A 21,698-nucleotide genomic window follows, 5' to 3' on the forward strand; every position below is an offset into this window, starting at 1 on the left:
GAAGCACATTAGTCCAAATGCCACCATGGCGTTGGTGGAATTTACATTGCGTCAGGACTTATCTGTATTATAAGGCTTTTCTCAGTAACAGTGATCATAAGACTGAATTTTTATAGTAAATAGAAAACCATCTGGTTCGCTAATGCCCTGTGGGGAAGGAAATATCCCGTTCTTTCCTGAGGTGACCTACATATGTGCAGACCCACAGCAATGTGGTTGCGGCTGAACCTGCCTCTGAAATTAACTATAACGTCAATCGCTAAGTGGAGTGAAGATGGGCAGGAATGCTGCTGTTGTCAATGAAATGAATGTCGTACAACAATCAGAGAAAATTGGGAGATACATAAGCACATTTATCAAGGGATGCATCAAAGTGGCATCCCGTTTATTATTGTTATCTTACATGTTATATCGATCGATGAGAACAAGTATTATCTCGTATGCTGAAGATAAGTGTGAGGAGTCATCAATGTGTAGCAAACACCTCAAACCTGAAAATGATTATGTAAACCTCCTCCAACTATAAGCAAGTTCCGTTACTGAATACATTCACAAGTGGAATGCACAGTTGCACCCCACTGATTTAGATAATGTAGCCCGTATCGTAATGCACGATTGCAGAGTTATGGCTTTGATAGATAGTTCCAATAGTGACGACAAATTATAATGTCTCTCCGCTAACGAGACTTCAGCCGACTGAAAACGGTCAAAATTCCTACAAGTTGAATTGCAAACTACTTGATTCTTATATTGATAGGAATTCCACTGTCAAAACCTCGACTGGCAATACAACCCGGAAACAAATTAATAGAGGGAGATGTAGCGTCCTTCACGTGCTCAGTGTCCAAAGGCTCCACTCCTATTACCTATGCATTCTACAAAAACCGAAATAAGGAACTCTATTGGGAGACGACTAACTTGACCATGGTTACACATGGAATCATTGAAGTAAACAAAAGCTCGGAAGGAAATTACAGCTGTTGTGTTGCAAATGAATGGACAAACGATTCTCTGCAGAGCAATTTCGAGTGGATTGCAGTGATTGGTGAGTCAATGTCAATAAGTGATGTCAGATAAATGCCGTGAAGCGAATTAAGATCCGTGTGTATATGTTAATTCTATTGAAGCATATTTGCAATAAACAAGTAGCTGCTTCAGTTATTACAGGTGACATTCAAACCAAGATTTGCATTTGCCCAATTGTCACCACTCACGTTCCATTTGTTTTTTTTCCCACTGTACTGTGCAGGGCAGACTCATCTCAGCGTTACTCCATTCTCCATGCGCAGTTCATATTTGAAAAGTCAATAATCATTTGTGATACAGTGAGAGATCTGGTCATTTTATTGCAGAGTGCAATCAGTATTGCTGCGCAGACTACCAATTAAGGGAAAATGATCTCCTACATTTGTTGATCCCCTTTTACTTGACCTTCACATTCAACCTCGACCACGAATAGGTTTCAGTGGGTACATTTTACAAGAAGTCACAGCAGACGTGTATTATATGATGCCACAATCCACCACGCTTCCCATTTTAACTATTAGTTATCTTTCTGTCCTTCAACATCCAGCATGGTTCTGCTCCTTCCAGTATGTCTCCCCTCACACACACCAGTTGTACACTGGAGCAGCATACACTGGAGTAGCTACTTCATCCCTCACAAAGTCTCCTAGTTTCTGGAGAATGAGAGAGTTACATGGAGAGAACAGGATGTCTGCACGGCTTAAAAATCTGAACAAAAAATATTTTTTAAAAAAGGAACTAAATTATCCCTTCACCTCGTCATCATTGAAACTAAACACAGATAAATTTGTTCCCCATCCATTATATATCAAACTTGGTTTGATCAATTATCCTGTTTCCCATCTTCCATATGCACAAAGCTATGCTAAATGTAAATGTTCTTACCATTTTCCATATCTCCGATCATTAGGAAATATGGCAACAGAAGCAATCATCAGAAAAAAAAAATCATGTCCATGGAGAATCGGTCCAATGCTCAAATTCACTCCAGTGTATGTGTTATATTTCCAAATTCAGCCGTTCCCATTGAAATTGTGACTTTTAGTTGACTGGACCTTTCTGGGAAATTCATTTCAAATTGAAGAGTGTTGCAGGGTGTGGAGAATGCATGGATTTTTAAGCCACTGCTGGCAACACACAATCGATTGGATCCTCAATGTTCCAGTGGCTAAGCCAATGTACTCGCTCCCAGTATGCCAGTTCCTAAAGTAAAGTTTATTCATTAATCACAAGTAGTCCGACATTCACACTGCAATGAACTTACTGTGAAAATCCCCTAGTCGCTCCCCTCTGGCGCCTGTTCGGGTACACTGAGGGAGAATTTGGCATGGCCAAACCATCTTGTCCGCACATCTTTGGACTGTGCGAGGAAACTGGAGCACCCGCAGGAAAACCACGCAGACACAGGGAGAATGTACAAACTCCACACAGACAGTGACCCACGTCGGGAATTGTGCCCGTGTCCCTGGCGCTGTGAGGCAGCAGTGCTAACCACTGTGCCACCGTGCCGCCCCGTCAATCCCGATTGCATGTCTGCCGCCTTCACTCTTGCTACACACGCTTTGACTGAAGTGTGTGCGCTTCTACTCTACTGGCAACTTTAATTCATAGTATCATAGAATAATAGAATCCCAATAGTGCTGATCGAGGCCATTCAGCACATTGATCCGCACCAACTGTATGACTGAATATTATTCGCAACTCTCATTCTACACCGCCCGTGATCGCTGCACCCTCACGTATTTACTCTGCTAATCCCTCTAACCTACGCACTTGATACGCTAAGGGACAATTACAATGGTGAAACTACCTGAACTACGTACAGTTAAATGTTGGACGAAACTGGAGCGCCGGGAGGAAAACTACGCCTATATGGGGAGAACATGCAAACTCCACACAGACGGTTGCCAAAGGATGAAATCGAACCCGATGCCTAGCACTGTGAGGCAAATGTGCTCACCACTGTGCCCCAGTGCCTGCCAAAAGCGTCCTCGCTTTCCCTCCAAAGAACAGGTCTCTAGATGATTGGGCGATGATGGTCAGACATCATATCCCATTACCTTCATTCTCTCTGTCGAGAGGGATATTTTTATTTACATGGCAGCTGCTGCACAGAGACGTGCATCTGCATTTGAAAAGGAATGAACATGACGATAACCGTCATTAAAATTCCGATTTGCCATTTGGAGAATTGCGTGTACTTCTGGTCACCAAGCTACCAGGAGGACGTGGAAGCTTTGCAGAACGAACAAAAAACGTTCACCAGGACGTTGCATGTTCTCAATGGCGTTGACTCTGAGGAGAGGTTGAATAAACTAGGAATGTTTTCACTGGAAGGAAGGAGGCTGAGGGGAGTCCTGACAAAATTATGAGAGGGATGGACAGGGTGGATATTCCACGGCTTTTGCCGGGTGGAAGTGTCAATTCCAAGGGGTCACAGGTTCAAGATGAAAGGGGAAAGATTTGTGGGAGATGTGCGGGGAAGTTTTTCAGGCAGAGAGTGCTGGGTGCCGGGATAGTTCTGCCAGCGAAGGTGGTGGAAGCAGGCACATTAGCAACATTTAAGAGGCATCTGAATGGTTTGATGAATAGGGAGGGAATAGAGGCATACACACCGAGCAAGGGCAGAATGATTTTCTGTTTAGTTAGAGCATCGTGATCAGTCGCAACTTGGAGTGCTGAAGCGCCTGTTAATCTGCTGTGCGTTTCTTTTTTTTTTCTTTTTTCTTTGTGACAGATAGTGTTGACGCATATTAAGCGTCGGCAACTGCACATCAAATCATCTCCCTGACACTTGGCGCAAAAATAGCTGAATTACATTTTCTGCAACCAATGCATCGCGGGTGATAAAGGGAAAATTTGAATTTTTTGAGCATTGCTTGGTAATTTATTTTCTTGCACAGTTACCAGGAATAATTATTTAGAACTAATATGCCACGCAGTGAGTGTGCAACTAAAGGATCCGATTGATATAGATGCTGCTGCCAATTAACTTTCAGACCACAGCATCATAGAATGCATTCAGCACATAAGGAATATCTTCAGCCCGGCATATTGAGGGCCCTCTCAAATCATTACTGACCTTTTTTTGCTAAATCCCTGCTTTTTCCCCAAGGCAGGACCATAGGAGCATAAGATATTGGGCCAGAAGTTGGCCGTTCAGGCCATCAATAAATCTCCAGCATTCACTCAGAGCATGACTGTTTTGGTATAATCTTAAACTACGCTTTCCTTTGTTTCTTTGGCTGTATCTCAGAAACTGTTGATTACCTTTCAGATTACAAATCTGCCACTGTTAGCATTGCACATCCTCAGAACCCAACTTTTAGAGCCGTCTGATGTAAAGAATTTCCCAGATTCACTACTCGCAGAGAGAAAAATAAAATCCCCCCCCCCCCCCCCCATTAGTGTCTTAATTGGACGACTCCTTAGAATGAGATTATGTCCCCTGGTCCTCGACTTTCCCGCAAAAGTAAATTTCCTCTATGTATCTACTCTGGCAAGCCAGCTGACTCAGGCCTCTCATTCTGCTAAACTGCAATGAGTTCAGACCCAAACTAACTTAACATCTCCTCATATGAACATGGCTCCATATCTGGGAACAACTAGAAACAACTGGTCAACCTTCTCCGGACCGCCGCAATTGGCAATATATCATTCCATGAAGAAGGGGACCAAAGCTGTTCCCAGTATACCAGTTCTCACCTTGTATAGTTTTAGCAAGTCCCTATGCCCCTAAATAGATAATCATCCGACCCCCTTTCCTCAACAGTCGTTAATCCAACGTCTGACACATTCCCTGGAAATACATTTTCATCTGAACAACGTTCTCGTGGCAAAAGGAAAACGTTTCTCATGTCTCCTTTGTTTCTTTGGCAAACAGCTGAAATTTCGGCCGGCGGCTTCATAATCCTGCCATCGATGGAAATCTCATTCAGTCTTTCCAGATTCCTCATAATCTTGGCTCATTTGGAATCCCTCACCCTTCTCCAATTATAATGCCAATTTAGTTCAATAGATAACTAAAAAAAATACTGATCTTGAACTCTGCATACATTATAAAATGCATTATCTTTTTTCTTCTATGGCTCCAGTTCCTGTGTCGGGTGCTTTTCTAATTTCAAATATGAACACAAGTGAGATTTCCACCGGGACCCGTCTCGTTCTCCAATGTCTGGTGAGGACAGGCACTGCACCACAATTTCATTGGTACTTAAACAGTCAAAAGGTAGAAAACTTCAGCGACTCTTATCATTTAAACATCGATGGGAGCAAATTCATTATTAATTCATTCAAGAAAGGCCAGGGAGGACGATATCACTGTGTAGCGACCAACAATGGCATCGATGGAGCGGTATTTAATATAAGCAGCAATTATATCGATGTCACGTTCAGAGGTAACATATTCATTATTTCTTTGGTATCATTTTGTATCAACAAGAAAATATATTTTTTTAAATAATTTCTTCGGGTTAAGTTCGTGGAAGAATGAATCCTTAGAATACATAAGAACTCAGCAGTGCAAAAAGAGGTAATTAAGCTCAATATGTCTTCAACGACCCTCCGAAAGAATGTTCTGTCAAGGCACACACCCTGCCCTATCCCGTATAAACTTGCAAATTGATCATGGCCTGTCCATGTAAATGCACATCTTTGGATACAAAGGGGCAATTTTTCATGGCTAATCTACCTCGTCTGCACATGTTTGGATTGTTGGAGGATCATGGATCAAGCAGACATGGGGGAAACATGCAAACACCACATAGACATGCAAACAAAGCGACGATCGAAATCGCCTCTCTGGCAGAATGTAGAAGCTGTGCTAAAAACTGTGCCACTGGGTAATATCAATTGAGTGGATTAACCTCTGCGGTTATGTGTTTAAATCCCTCAATGAATGATCTTGGAATATAAATGATAATACAAAAAATACTGATATTGGAATTTAGAATCAATGCTGGAGACCATGAAACAATCATCAATTATTGCGACAGCCGATGAGGTTCATCAATGGCCTTTTGGGAAGGAAATCTGCCACCTTTACCTGGCCTGGCCTATGTTTGACTGCAGAAGCAGATTGTGTTAGTTTACTCTTCACCTTTCTCCGAGAGGAATGAGGAAGCTAGCCAGTTAAACGACAATTAGTGATGGACAGCAATTGCCTGCCTTGCTGTTTTTGTCCCCTCATGTGAAAAATATAACGTGGAAAAAGGCAAATGGTGCCTGCATCGGTACCTCAGGAAAGCACCTCAGAAACAAGAAGGGGCAATTGGACTTGAAATGGCCTGCTCATTCGCCCCAAAAGCTCTGGCTGAAAGAAAAAGAGCGGCAGACAGGAAGGGCAGAAAATTGGAACAATGGGAAAGTTTGAAACAAACGCTAACTGATAGAGCACGGGTCGGAATTGAAGTAATTCTTAAAGCAGTCAAAGAAAATATAATCTAACTGAAATCAATGTTGGATGTAACATTTGGATATGCCCAATATTTTATTAATTGAATTACAATTCTAATCAAAAGAAAACTTTGGGAGGAAGATTGTCAAACTAATGCTAAATCTCTGAAAAAAACGGGTTAAGAAATGAATGGGCACAGTGGCAAATAGCACTTTGTATTAAATAGGACCAATAGTCATTGTTTTTATGTTGCCAACCGTGCGGTTTGGGGACCAGAGTGGAGGGTATTGTAACTAGACAACATGTTTTTTGCCTTCCTACCTCGACAGACAACGGGTGGGCGATAGTGGGTCAATGATTAGTTTGGTAACGTCTGACTCTTTGCTATCTTATCAGAACATGAGAACATAAGAAATAGGAGCAAGAGTAGGCCATCTGGCCCCTCGAGCCTGCCCCGCCATTCAATCAGATCATGGCTGATCTGAAGTGGATCAGTTCCACTTACCCGCCTGATCCATGCCTTGCCAGCTGCTGCGTCTCTTCTCCTCATTCCAATCTTACTTCCACCCCTTCCATCCAAAACTGGCGAACGCTGGCAAATTGCTTCCAACGCTTGTGGTCAATGTCATAGGACTTCAGGTCATTTTTGCAGACATCTTTGAAACGAGGGGATGAGCGCCAAGTGGGTCTCGTGCGAGTCTCAAACACATTCTGCATTGTTCTTGGGGACCTGCCATCCTGCAAGAGGCTTACATGCCCAATCCATCTCAAGCGCAACTGGCACTGTATGTTGGGAAAGTTGGCTACCTCGAGGGCTTCTGATTTGCAGATGTGATGACAAGAATTTATCTTAGGCAGGAAAAAAATGGAATATGTTTTGGTGTTTTTCTTTGCTGGCATGCATTGTCCAGGCCTTACTGGCTGCATGACAGACTGCTGAGTATGCAGGGTTGGAACACTGGAACTTTTGTGTTGTATCAGCTGCGTATGTTACAGCATAATTGTAATCATTGCATGTTTCCTTGGTTCTAGCACACAGCTACGCAGCGATCATCACACCAGCAATTATTACAATTCTTCTTCTTAGCTCCTCAATGATTGCATTGTTTTTCATCAAGATTCGGAAGAAGAGTCAAGGTGAGTAATGTCTGACAGTCGAGTGCATCGATAGGCACTCCAATTTCCTTTGTATTTAGGTGCAGCATTGCAAACGTATTTTTTTACTTCTGGAGAGTCTGATCATTGGGGAATGGAAAATAAGTGACATTTGCCGTGATAAATGTGGAATATTCGCCAACTGAGTGGCAGGCTTAACGAAATATGCCTTCTTCATTTTGTAAAGGCGAGGACGTGAGCAATGAGAACCAATAACTAACTATGCATCTTCCCGTTTTTGTGCAGAAACATAATATTGATGAAAATTTGGACGTTGTGCTCAATAGTCCTGTCTTCGCCTTTCAGGACAAGTGCAAACGTATTGATTTTAAATGGATGAACAAATTATACTGTATGGGAAAAATGTGCTGATTGGTTGGGAAGTGGAATCTGATTGTTCGAGGTGTTGCCGTGGAACACACCGAGGAACAGTTAAAACATATATCCCCAACGATATTGTAAAAAGAATACTCGATTCTGGGTGAGATGGTGCCATGGGACGTGCATCAGGGAATACTTCACCGCCACACTTTTGGGCGCGATATGACAGCACTAACTGCCAAATTTCGAGTGTGCCATGAATTATGCTAACAATTGGCAATGTGGCTCCCTTAGACATGTTAGCTGCTACTTTTGTAAAATGCAAGGCCCTATCCTCTGCAAACAGAAGCAATGAGTTCAGACATAGTGCATTTTTCAAGTAAGCATTTGTATTGGGGGCATTTTTTCCCCAAGGCAATGCCTGAACTGATCGGCATCGACTGTCCTTTATTAATTCTTTTTTTGACAAATAGTTGTGAGATAACTGTTCTCCGTGTATTGCCCATGGCATCATCGACCAACCAGAGTCCACTTGCAAATTGTCGTTTTGTGATGCAGTAAAATACATTGGCCACATGAAATTTGGCATTTCCTGGATGTGTATTGATATGTCAAAGAGAAAATGTTGCCACAGTTTGTCTCCTCCCTTCCCCACCTGCACAGCAATAACTAAAGTTTCCAAACGATTGGCAAAATAGATTTTGAAATTTTAATGCATGGTGTCTGGACATGTTCCATGATATCTAATTTACTTCTCAACATGCTTCTCAAAAGTTTATAATTATGGTACATTGAATTTTTTGTTGTTTTCAAGTTATTTAAGCGTCGGAATGCAGCATCTTGTTGAAGCTTATCTCTTCATATTTTAACCAGGCACTTCTTCCAGTGTTTCCCTGCCAGAAGGGTAAGTCAATTCACATATTTAGAGCATTACTCGTATTGAGTGCATTGAATTCATCTCGGGCACAGATCAGGTGACGTTTCTTAATACAAGCAGATTTTTTGACTTCTGACCTTCAAATTACCGAAGCAATCAGAGCAGATTAAAAAATAAGCAGTTAACAACAGTTAACTATGACATTTTTATCGCACGTTCTAAACGTCGTGTGACAGATAATTCATCATTGAAGTGATGGAACGCATGGAAATATGGAGCCACAAGAATACATACTGTTCATCAGTCAGGAATTGTCAGCTCAGTATTTATTATAGTCTCTCATTATCCCCAAGCGCGCTCGCCTTTTTGAGCTGAATAAAAAAACATCTGGTCGCTGTCTGAAGTACAGGGCATATTATAGCAGTACGGATTATGCTCTGTGGATCCTTATCAGCAGAACAGGGTGCAAGCCCACTTATGTAGCCATCTTCCAGATCTTAATTCTTATTTGTTGCTTCCTGACAAGTTATAATTGTCCTGTTTGAATGGCACTGACAGATAAGGCCATGTTTTGCGGAGCTTCCAGTTCCAGTTACTACAATTTTTGCCGTCTAGTGGTGACTTTGTCTGGCTTGAGTATGAGAAAAAGAAACTCTTAATAACAGCTTTAAATTCAGCAAATCTGTAGGGGAAAAATATTTTCCAATCACCATTTCTTCTTATTCCTTTAACAAGTTCAGCTACTGTTTGCATTATCATATAAGTAAATGACAATTCAGCTAGAGTGATTGTTCTTCTCTCTATGATATCCATATCTTGAAGTTGCAAAAGTAAGTGAATCGATTTTGCGATTACTTGCTCCCACAACATGAAACTGAAAACAACGTGGATGAAATAGCAATAAAACAAAGAATTGTAAACGTTTGCACGGCGTTGGTTAGGAGTCATCTGGAGTATTGGCGACAATTTTATGCACAGTACTGCATGAGAAATACAAATGTTCATGTAATGATGGAAAAGAGCACCCTATGCTCAGCATGCACCGCTTGTACCAACGTTTAGCTATCAAGAGAGGTTGGAAAATTTAGGATTTGTTAATTTGGAGCATTACAACATGTTTGAGTTCTGAATTACTCTATCTCCAGATATATTTTTGAAAATAATGATGTATGTGGACAGGTGAATGGAGGCGAAAATATATGGTGTTTCTAACTAATTCCTGGAGTTATTGGATTAAGGTTATTGGATTAAAATATTGCCACATTATATGAGCACAAATATTTCTCACTCGGGCCTTTTTCAGGATGTATAACTCTTTAACAGAAAATGCGGGACAGACATGACTGACAGTGTCATTGTGGAGGAATAAAGTTAAAGTTTCGGATCTAAATTACCGTTCTACAGATAGGAAACACTTATTCTATTCATCGCCACAGTTCCTGAGTTTTTCTAAGTTTCTGTTTTGACTTCAGATTTCCCGCATCCACTGTATTTTGGTTTCATACTTTAGATTCAAATTTGACAGAAGTTCGTGAAATAATTATTTTTAAAGTTGTTCATCCAGGTACATGATTTTGTACAACTTGGTGGTTTATTTGCATTTGCACGGTACTAATAAATTCCAAAAGAAAAAGAAAACTTCTAAGATATGCCTGATTACTTTCGTAAATTTATATGTCCGTAACCTATCGTGAAATTTCAGTTGTTGAGACATTATTCGTTAATAACTGAGGACATGTTTTATTGTACAGTGAGACAAGTGCAAGTCGATCTCAACCCTTGAATGAGGACGCATCTGCAATCAATTTCGGACAATTTCGAGCCGCTAAAAATAATGGTAAGTCATATGCTTTGCCATGGTTAGACTTTTAGTTCAGATTTATATTGCATTTAGTTTTATTGAATCTGTTGTGGGATTTGATAACATGTCCCCTGCTCTTGCGCTGTAATCCATGGCCATACCACTATGCCGCTGCCTCCACCTTGCCTGATCATGGAATCATAGAATCATACAGTGCAGAACGAGACCATTCGGCCCATCGAATCTGCACCAACCACAAACGCACCCAGGCTCTATCTCCATAATCCTTGCTAGTCCTCCTGACACTCAGGGGAATTTAGCTTGGCCAATCCACCAAACCCGCACGTCCTTGGGAGGAAAGGTGTGGAGGAAACTGGAGCTCCCGGAGGAAACCAATGCAGACAAGGGGAGAATGTGCAAATTGCACGCAGATAGTAACCCAAGCCGGGAATCGACCGGTCCCTGGTGCTGTGAGGCAGCAGTGCTAACCACTGTGCCACCGTGCCGCCCCTGTGGGGCAAACATTCCTCAGATACCTGATTTCTTTATTAGCTTGTATGAGAATGATCTAGGCAGTTGTTCGCTGTCACTGTAGTCAAGATGTCAAGCATTATTTGGTTTCACATAGAGAGGAAATGTATTTGTTGAAGTTTGTACCATCCAAATGTATGAGGAATTTGATTCTTTTGGGCTCTGTAAATGTGCTTGTTCCTCCTTGAAATTTGCCCTCATGTTTGGCATGCCTAAACAAAATCGTGCCGTTTTGAAAGTTTTATTCCGTTTAAATTAGCAGGAAATTTAAATAGTTAAATGAGTTACGTTTGCATTTTTGTGTGTTGGGGCTATGGTACAGTTTACGTTGAAGGTTAGTTTATATTTCTATAGTTCTGTGCTAGCAACAGTAAGGCTATCAGGGAATAAAGCACAGTTTTAGTTCAGTTGGACGAATTTGAACTAGAATTAAGGAGCCTTTCACATATTCTGCTCGAATAGGCCATGATGGAGTCAGACGATAGCAGGCCACCAACTGAAGAATCTCAAGATCCAAACATTTGGGGCAAGGATAGAATTGAGTACCAAGAAGATTATTTTCTCATAGGAAAGAACAGTCTGGAAAACTGTTCCTATTAAGTTAATGTACGAGTGAGGATCATGGACAGTAATTAAAATGGTCGGGCTGCAAGCGGCAGGCCTGAACTGACATAAATTTGCGAGAAGCCAGAGATTCAAGGAGACTCAACGATTGGTGACTCATTACTCCAGGACGCCGAAGAAGTGGGGTTGTGGTTGTACATCTGAATATCTGAGGGAGTGTGGGTATTGGATGTTTAAACACATGTAGTCCTCCAGAGGGAGGAACAGTGAAAGGAAAGTTTGGGACACGTCTGGTGGTTTCTTTATGAAGTCATCCAGAAGAAATAAACTATTTGGGAAACATTCCAAGCCGTGTTGTTCCAGAGCAGAGTTTGGAATCCCTCTTGTGAAAGGCAGAGCTTAATTTATGAGAAAGCCGTTTAACTTGCTTGGGGTGATCTTTGTCAATTTGTTTCAGAGAGTAGTGTGTTTTTTTTTACTCATTCGTGGAGTACGGGCGTCACTGGCTGGCTAGCACTTATTGCCCATCCCCAGTTGCCCGAAGTTAGTTCAGAGTCAACCGCATTGTTGTGGCCCTGTAGTCACATGTAGGCCATAGCAGGTGAGGACCGCAGATTTCCTTCCCTAAAGGACATTATTGAACCACGTGGGTTTTTTTTTCTGACAATCAACAATAGTTTTACGGTCGTCGGTAGATTCTTAATTCCAGATTGTTTTTATTGATTTCAAATTCCACCATTGCCATACCAATCTGTGCATTTCTGTAAGTTAATATTTCAGGTGAAGGCGCAGTGTGAAGCAATTCGCTATGTCATATTGTTTCAATGTTTTGATAGAGATGCATCAGCAATTTATGTGATGAGTTAATAGCCTTGATTTACGTTTCTAAACAAGACAACCCAATAGGAACTATCAAGCTGGATTCCACCTTGAGAACTGACCTGTCCAGGAGAAACATCAACTTTTATTGGAACACTACCTTTTCATTTTGTTCTTTTGCTGAAAGTTTCTCTTCCGGTTCGGGCAGGGCTGTTAAGGGCAGTGGCTTATAGAAGATCACCAAACAGCTATTATCGGAACCTGACAGTCGAAAACATTAAACAACACCATGAGTACTTAATGAACCTTTGGCTCCGACTTCGCATCAATATCATAATTAAATATTCCGAGAAACTACTGTTCCTCTTCGAAAAAGGAAATACCTGGTATCTGGATGGCTAACCTAAGGGAAAAGAGGTTGATTCCGCTGGTCAGCATAACCCCATTGGTAATAAAATAATCATTGCTGGGCCTTAAATTTTTAAAAGGAAGCCAGTTTATCCATTTTAAGTCATAAAACCCTACAGCGCAGAAGCAGGCCTTTTGGCCCATCGAGTCTGCACCAACTCTCCAAAAGAGTATCCCACCCAGACACTATCCTAGTATCCCCGCGTATTTATCACACCGATCCCCCCAACCAGCATCCCAACCCAGGCTCACCCCCGCCTTCCATGATTCCCTCAATTTACCACTGAGAGCCCACTTAACCTACACATTTTGGACACTAACCTGCAATTTATTATGGCCAATCAACCGAACTGGCACATCTTCGGACTGCGGGAGGAGACAGGAACACTCAGAGCAAACTCCACACCGTCATCCAAGTCTCGAATTGTGACCAGTTCCCTGGCACTGTGAGGCAGCAATGCCGCCTAGAAAAGTCTGTGTTGAGTTTTAATTCCACCAGCTGCCATGGAATGTTCAGAGCATGCAGCATTATCCTATTTTTAATGCAGAAAACCTTTGGATAATTTGGCTCTAATAATGAAACGTGGATAATTCTGATGGATTAATACTTCCTGTTGTATGTCTTGCATCTGCAGCTTTGGATGCAGTCATAGTCTGGTGCGGAGATGGAATTTTGAATCAACTGACAGAGTGAACCATTGTAATGCAATAACGGATTTTAATGTCGAACCATAACTTCATCGTGTAAACGATAATATGGCTTAAAAATCATAGCCACAAATTTAGCTGCTTCGGATGATGTACTTATTAAGAAAGTCGTCATAGCTCCCATAACCAATCCTGAAATGGTTGAGAGTCGTACGTTTCCAGGTTCATCACGTTCTTATCCGTGTCTCCGCAGGTTTCCTCGGGGCTCTCTAGTTTCCACCCACAGTCCAACAATATTCTGAGTGTGTGGGTTGGCCATGCATAGTTGTCCCTTTGTGCCCAAAGATGTGCAGGTGATGTCGACTGGCCATGATCTATGCCCAGAGTTATGAAGATTGGGTGGGCGAGTGGCTGATTTAGAGTGGTATTTCAGGTTCGGTACAAATTAGGAAGGCCATGTGGTATACTTATAGAGTCATAGAGTCATGGAGTCATAGAGTTCAATAGCATGGAAACAGGCCCTTCTCCCCAACTTGTCCATTCCACCCTTTTTTTAAAGCCCTAAGCTCGTCCCAATTACCCACATTAAGCCCATATCCCTCCAAATCCATCTTACCCATGTAACTGTCGAAACGCTTTTTAATAGACAACATTGTACCCGCCTCTACTACTACATCTGGCAGCTTGGTCCAGGCACTCACCACCCTCTGTGTGACAAAATGCCCCTCTGGACACGTTTGTATCTCTCCTCCTCACCTTAAACCTATGCCCTCTAGTTTTAGCCTCCCGTACCGTTGAGACAAGATATTGACTATCTAGCTGATCGATGCCCCTCATTATTTTATAGACCTCTATATGATCACCCGTCGGCCTCCTATGCTCCAGAGAAAGAAGTCCCAATCTATCCAGCCTCTCTTTATTACTCAAATCATCAAGTCGCAGTAGGATCCGAGTAAAACTTTTCTGTACTCTTTCTAGTTTAATAATATCCTTTCTATACTAGGGTGACCAGAAATGTACACAGTGTTCCAAGTGTGGCCTTACAATGTCTTGTACAACATCAACACGACGTCCCAACTCCTGTATTCAATGTTCTGACCAATGAAACCAAGCATGCTGAATGCCTTCTTCACCACTCTGTCCACATGTGACTCCGCTTTCAAAGAGCTATGAACCTGTACCGCTAGATCTCTTTTTCTATAACTCTGTCCTGGTTCAATCTGCCAAAATGCATCATCTCGAATTTATCAAAACTAAACTCCATCTGCCATTCGTCCGCCCACTGGCCCAATTGATCAAGATCCCGAAATCTTGCTATCCGAGATAATCTTCTTCACTGTCCACTATACCACCAATCTTGTTGCCATCTGCAAATAGACTAACCATGCCTTCTATATTCTCAATCAAATCATTTATATAATGAGAAGTAGCAGTGGACCCAGAACCGATCCCTGAGGCACACTGCTGGTCGCAGGTCTCCAGTTTCAAAAACAACCCGCTATAACCACCCTCTGGCTTCTGTCATCAAGCCAATGTTGTATCCATCTAGCTACCTCACCCTGGATCTCTGTATGCACTGTAGGGATCCCATAGTTCGATGTTTGTATTTTGTGCAAAGTTGATTGTTGGGAATTCACCACTCGGATCATTTTGCAAGTTATATCTGTTGATCATTTCAGTTGCATTGTCGGTACCCCGACTGAAGTTAAGGTATTTTGTGTTTTTAATGTGTGCAGTTTGCATCAGTAGGCATCATGGCTTTTCAGACACATGTATCTTTTGAGGTCCTCTGCCAATTGAAGATTTGTTATCTGATATGTGATGCAACCTGAAATGAATCTTTAACCGTAGATATCAGGAGATGAAAAATGAATGATTGTAGAAATTCAACCCAACGTCTTTAGTTTAACGACGCAAACATATTCCTCAACTGTTCCAGGAGGCAGTTGGCTATCATTTTCTCGTGGCTGTCCATGTGTAATTTAGCCTGGAATAGGAAGATTTCTGCCAGAATGGCTCCTACTAGTTTTTCTATGAGGTACAACCTTGACTGACGTCGGCTTTGGTAGGTCCATTCAAAGGCATGATGGCAGCAGTCAAGACGCTGTTCTTGAATTTTTGATTCGTGATCGCAGAATCTTGTAATCTTTCCTTGATCGAAGAAGGTGGAAAAGAATATATCTGGCGTGCGTGGAGTCTTCAATTATCTTAGTTGCTTTTTGAGGCAGCGGGGAGTGTAGTCGAAGTCAATAGATGGGAGGCCGATTTGCGTGTTTTACATTCACAGCCGTTTGTAGTTTCCTGCGGTCTTGGCCACAGCAGGAGCCATACCAATGTGTGATACATCCAATGTTGATGTTTATTATGTTGCATCTGTAAATAAATTGTGAGAATCATAGCAGACATGCCGAATTTCCTTCGCCTCCTGAGAACGCAAAGACCTTGCTAGGCCTTCTAAACTATAGCGTCAGCGTGGAGGACTAGGACAGGTTATTGGTGATCTGGATAGCTGGACACATGCAACTCTCGCCAATTTCCATGTTGTCCACGTTGATGCCAACAGAAGCATGTACTCCACTATGCTTCCTGAAGTCGGTTAATATGTCATTCATTTGACTGACATTGAGGAAAAGAATTTTTTTGTCGTCGCAACATTTAATCAGATTCTCTATCGGTTTCTGGTACACCATCTCATCATTGTTCGAGATGCGACCCACTGCAGTGATGTCATCATCAAATGTTAAAATGGAGTTGGAGCGGAGTTTGGCCACACGGCGATATGTGTAAGGGATATCGTAAGGGGATGAGGACACAGCCTTGTGGTACAACGTTGTTGAGGATAATTGTGGTGGAGGTGTCGCCATGGAACCAAGAGATTTTGGGTTTCATTTGAAGTTGAATGTTTGAAAACAGAAATGTACAGTATTCGTTTCCTAGAGTTCCATATTGAAACATGCCAGTCGAAAGCATTAAGCTCCTTCATATTTGACATTCCTTATTTTGACCATACTCCACCCTTCCATCCGCCCACCCATCTGTTGGTCTGTCCACCTTCTTTCCATCCGTCCATCCATCTACCCGTCCGCCCTCTCCCCCTCCCTCCCTGCATCGCTCTCTGTCTCCCTCCCTCGCATCCCTCCCTCCCTTCCTCTCTATCTCTTCTTCGCACCCTTGTCTCTCCCTCTATGCATTCGTTCCTCCAACAATCGTTGATCCATCCGACCGTCCATCTGTCTGTCGCTTATGAACCTATCTATATATTATTCTATTTGTCCATCTTTCTGTTTCTCTCTCGCATTTTCCCTTTTTTCATTCACACGTAAATCAAACACACACAAGCACACACATACACACACACAGGCACACACAGACACACACGCGCACACACGCACACACACACATCAACATTCGCGTTGCATTATTTCTTAGCAATTCTGCTCTCTTCTTGCTAGTTTAACAATTGTCTCATTTAATTTAGACGCTACGAAAACCGATGTCAATCTGGTTTATTCACTTGTCTCAATGGCAAAAACACATGACGTTGGTAAGCTCTGTTACGTTTTGAATTCTGTGTTAGTTAGATGACAATTCCAGTCAGTGCTTGTTTATTTATGCTAAATGTTATTTTTTGTACAATTGTATCAACAATGTAGAGAGATTCTTCTTCAGTTACACTGATCACTATTGAGACCATATTTGGAATATCGGATACATCATTGGTCACCTTATTTAAGCAAGGATGCAAATGGCTTGGAAGAAGTTCACAGAAGGTTTACTAGGCTAATATATGGAATTGGCAGGTTGTCTTAAGAGAATGTGTTGGACAGATTTTAGGTTCTAGATTCTCCCATAACGGGGCACATCCTTATCACATGCGTACTGTTAAGCCACCTAAGGATCTGCATGTTACGACAATTTGTCTCTTACTCTTCCGAAGTCCAGTCGATCCAAGTTTAGACTTTTCATTTTTTCCTCATAAGACAAACTGCCCCTTCCAAGATTTAATCTACTAACGTTCCTCTGATCTGTTTCCAATATATTCACGTTTCCTCAAATATGGTGACCAATACTGCCAGATGTGATCACGTAAATTCCCTGTATTAAGGAACAGTGTGTATTCAATTCCCCTCTCAATCGACAATAAAATTATCTTAAATTTGATAATTATTTGCGCCGCCTGCATGCTGACATTTTACGATTCATGCACCGAGTTACCCAAATCACTCGACAAGTCAGATCTCTGAAATGTCGCAGCCTTCAGATAAAACATTGCGTGTTTAATTGCCCTGCCAAAAAAGGGTAATCTCACATTTTACCATTTTATGTTCCGTTTGCCATTCTTTGCCCACGCACTTAACCGATACATATTCTGATCTAGACTCCTTATATCCTCCTCCAAACTTATTTTCCTACCGCCCCGGGCCTGTGACACACCACTCATCACATCCTTTCAAACAGAACATTTCCCTCCTCTCTGTTTCCTCTTAGCTGATAATGTTTCGATCCTTCCTATATATAACACCCACACTGCCAGAACATTCGCATAACAAGAGTTTTCTGAATTTCTGGTACGATTTTATCCACAACACCAGTTACTTCTTTAAAGTGCTCAGGTAAATTAGCTGAAACATGAATTTCGTTTCGCAAAACCATACTGATGCTGCTGAACTACCTTAGATAGGTAGATTCATAGAAGCGTAAGATTCCTACCGTGCAGAAGAACGCTTTTTGTTCCATCGAGCTTGCATGGACTCTCTATCTGGGAACACATTGCCGCTCTATCCCCATAACCGCGCACATGGATCATGGCCATTCCACCCATCCTTCACACATTTAGACACTCAGGAGCAATTTCTCCTGGTCAATTGACCTATTCGGCACATCCTTGTACTGCGGGAAGAACCGGGAGCCCACGGAGGAAACTCACGCAGCCTGAAGGGAACTTGCGACCTCCACACAGACAGGCATCCAAGTTCGCAATCGAATCTGCGTCCCTGGCGGTGTGCTGCAGCAATGTTCACCAATGTGTCAGCTTGCCGCCCAAGTGAAAACTGCACACAGTCACGCAAGTTCCGTGCTAGCTACAATACCACCATGTCTCCCTGAGTGCATAATATTGGTTAAATAGAGATTTGAAATTCTTTGCAAAGGTTAAAGGAGTTCATGCTTTCCACCTTGGGCATTCGAAATATTGGTTTGTAAATATAACACATGTGATTGGGCACATTTGGCCTCAGTGAAAAGTATAGGACTCGCCGAATGTTCGTTTGACATCATTTTCAATTTATTTTACTCTACTTTGAGTCAAAGAGGAATTAAAATCCATGGGTGCAAATTTTGTGTTTGCTGAGGCAGAACACACTAAAATCGTTTTTGCACACTATTGACGAAACACTGTCGAGTCGTCTAAGTCCTATTTAAATACTGTTGCTTAATTTTCAGGTATCCATGGAGGCAAGACAGGATGTAATCAGGTACGTTTTATTTATGGAAAAACATGACAATAAATACCATATTAAATACTGGTACGTTTCCAGCTTAAACATTAAAACCCAGCATTAGTATAGCAATCGTCGAATTGGTGTATATGCACTTTAGAAAAGACATGCATGTGCTGAAAATAAAATCCTTTATGCCACAGTGTCAACAATTTTGAAACGTCGTTCTCTATAGTGCAGTGAACATTCAACTTGCTTCTGGGACATTAATTAGGACCTTCACTATATAACATAAAATGGCCAATTTTCATCTATCAGATTCAGTCAGTACCAATTTCAAGTCCAAAAAACGAATTGATGAATCCTTTCAATTTTTGCTTGCAACGTCGTTGAGAAACGGCAAATATCGGCTCGGAAAAAATAAAGCATCAGCAGAATAATAACTTATATCATGCTCATTAGAATAGAGATTTCATTCCCACTTGCTTCCAGAACAATAATGATGGATGCAGGTTTCATAGGCACTCGTCATGGTTTTGCAACAAGATCTTATTGAACATTTGGAAGGGGTGTTTTATTTTTCTTCACTTTTTAGGATTTTCGTTGTCCCTTCAGTGGACGCAGATGCTCCAAGGGAGGGCATTTTTGTATCAAACATATTCATAATTGACCTTAGGAGGGCAATGGTAGGCTCCCCACTTCAAACCCTTCAGTGCATTTACTAAAGGGATATCCACATTGGTATCAGTAAGGAGTCCCAGAAACAGAGCCAAGAGGGCGGCAGTTGTTAGCACTGCTGCCTCACAGGGCCAGCGACCCAGATTCAATTCCGGCCTTGGGTCTCTGTGGAATGTACACGTTCTCCGGCGTCTGCATGGGCTTCGTCCGGGTACTCTGGTTGCCTCCCACAGTCCACAGATGTGCAGGTTGTTTGGCCATAATTAACGTCACAGGATGTGTGCATTAGGGGATTAGCGATGTAATACTTGACGTTTCGGGCATAGGGCTTGGATGGGGTTCTCTGTTGCAGATCCAGTGCAGCTTTGATGGAACAAATGACGTCACTGTAGTGCTTCTATAGGGATGTGAAGAAGACGAGATATTTTTCTGGCCAGGATTGTCTGTCAAGCCGAGGGAATTTAAGTGAGGCCTGTGATTTTATGCAGCTCTTGCACTTGTTGTACTGCATAAAAGGTCTCGGGGTTGACAAGTGCTGTCGAAATACGCCTTGTTAAATTCTAAGCCAACACTGCAACCTGCAATCTTTTTGCAAATGTTTTATTTGGGGGTCTTCCTTTATTGCAAGAACAACGCCAAAATGAATCAGAAGTAAAATGACATAACCATTGGTGAAGAGGTTGGCATAGCCGTAATGTCACTGGTCGAGAAATCCAGAGGTTGGCCAAACAATTCAGGCCTGGCCAGATATGTTCAGACCCCACGAACGGATAAAGGGGAGGGGGAACGACGATTCCTGTCAATTATGCTTAATTGTAGCTAATTGTGCAGAATAGAATTGTCTGCACATTTACCTCATGCATATGCTCCACCAGTTCTGAGTAGAACTAAGAGGAGTAGCTGATCATTTTGTCCATCGAGTTTTCTGCCCTGTTCAGCATGACCGTGGTTCATCTTGCGTTTTAACTGTGCTTTATTTTCCAATCGTCCTGCCTCGAGAATAAAAAAAAATCTCCATGCCGACTTTAATTATGTTTGCCAATGGATTAATCCTGCTCAGCTATGCAAGGGTAAACTACGATGCTGTGGTGCTGGATCCATAGGTGGGCCAGACTAGGTAAAATCAAAATATTTCCTCATTGAAGTTTGAAAAGGACAGTAATGTGTCAAGCGGATGCTTTATAACAGTCCATGGAAATTCAACATTAGGAGATTGCTTTTAAATTTCAGAGATATATGTTGAATTTAAATTCCACCATCTACTTTGTTGGAAATTCAACCCATGTCACCAGAGAATGGCCTGGTTATCTAGTTTGTTATGTAAAAATTCAGTAACATTACGACCGCACTACGTCGCTCCCCCCCCCCCCCCCCCCCACCGCTCCCCCCCCCACCTCCCCACGCCCACCCTGTCAATTGCAAGAAAACCTTTTTCCTTCCCTTTTAACCCTCAGTTTACGAATTAATTGAATTCATACTCTGAAGCTGCTGTGGTGGCGTTTGAACTAATACCCTGACTGTTGGGTTATTATAAATCAAGATTACGATGATGCTGCAAGTATGTTTATCTTGTCTGATGTTTTTCTTTAAATTTCAGAATAACAGGGAAGGTCACAACGAATATTTTGTCACCTATGCCACTCTCCATCATGGCATGAAGGACAATCATTTGGAAGTACTTGAAATGGAGGAAGGTGATGTTTATGAAAACCTCCCACGAAGCTACTAGCGAAAGAGGAAGTAAAAGTGATTGCACCATTTCAGCTACTGATGAATGTGGCAGGGGCTTGTACAGTTCTAAGATGCTAAAAACGGAAGTTAACATGGGCGCTCTGAGGCTGAATATCTATTATTATTCGGAAAACTGCACATTGCACAGTTGATTTCAATGTGGTGAATATTGGCTTTGCACGTCGCATGGCACTGCCTCTCTATATTTAACCTGCATCATCAAGTTTGTTTATTCCTTCGTGTTCTGTGTGTGTTACTAGCTACATAAGCGTTTATCACCCATACGTAATTGTCCTTGAGAATGGT

At 42.0% G+C, this 21,698-nt stretch overlaps 1 protein-coding gene across 1 annotated transcript in view; it reads left to right on the forward strand.

Annotated features, from left to right (window-relative positions):
• Positions 1-21,493, forward strand: part of LOC144494052 (Fc receptor-like protein 3) — a 43,775-nt gene extending 22,282 nt beyond the window's left edge. The window contains exons 6-13 of the mRNA XM_078213630.1: positions 758-1,045; positions 5,121-5,423; positions 7,454-7,558; positions 8,771-8,801; positions 10,526-10,611; positions 17,024-17,089; positions 18,988-19,019; positions 21,259-21,493. Coding sequence (XP_078069756.1) covers positions 758-1,045; positions 5,121-5,423; positions 7,454-7,558; positions 8,771-8,801; positions 10,526-10,611; positions 17,024-17,089; positions 18,988-19,019; positions 21,259-21,390 — 1,043 coding nt within the window. The 3' untranslated portion in view covers positions 21,391-21,493. The remainder of the gene's footprint in view (positions 1-757; positions 1,046-5,120; positions 5,424-7,453; positions 7,559-8,770; positions 8,802-10,525; positions 10,612-17,023; positions 17,090-18,987; positions 19,020-21,258) is intronic.
• The last annotated feature ends 205 nt before the right edge of the window (positions 21,494-21,698 follow it).

Source organism: Mustelus asterias, chromosome 5 (assembly GCF_964213995.1).
Source record: "Mustelus asterias chromosome 5, sMusAst1.hap1.1, whole genome shotgun sequence".
In the NCBI taxonomy this organism is placed as follows: Eukaryota; Metazoa; Chordata; class Chondrichthyes; order Carcharhiniformes; family Triakidae; genus Mustelus; species Mustelus asterias.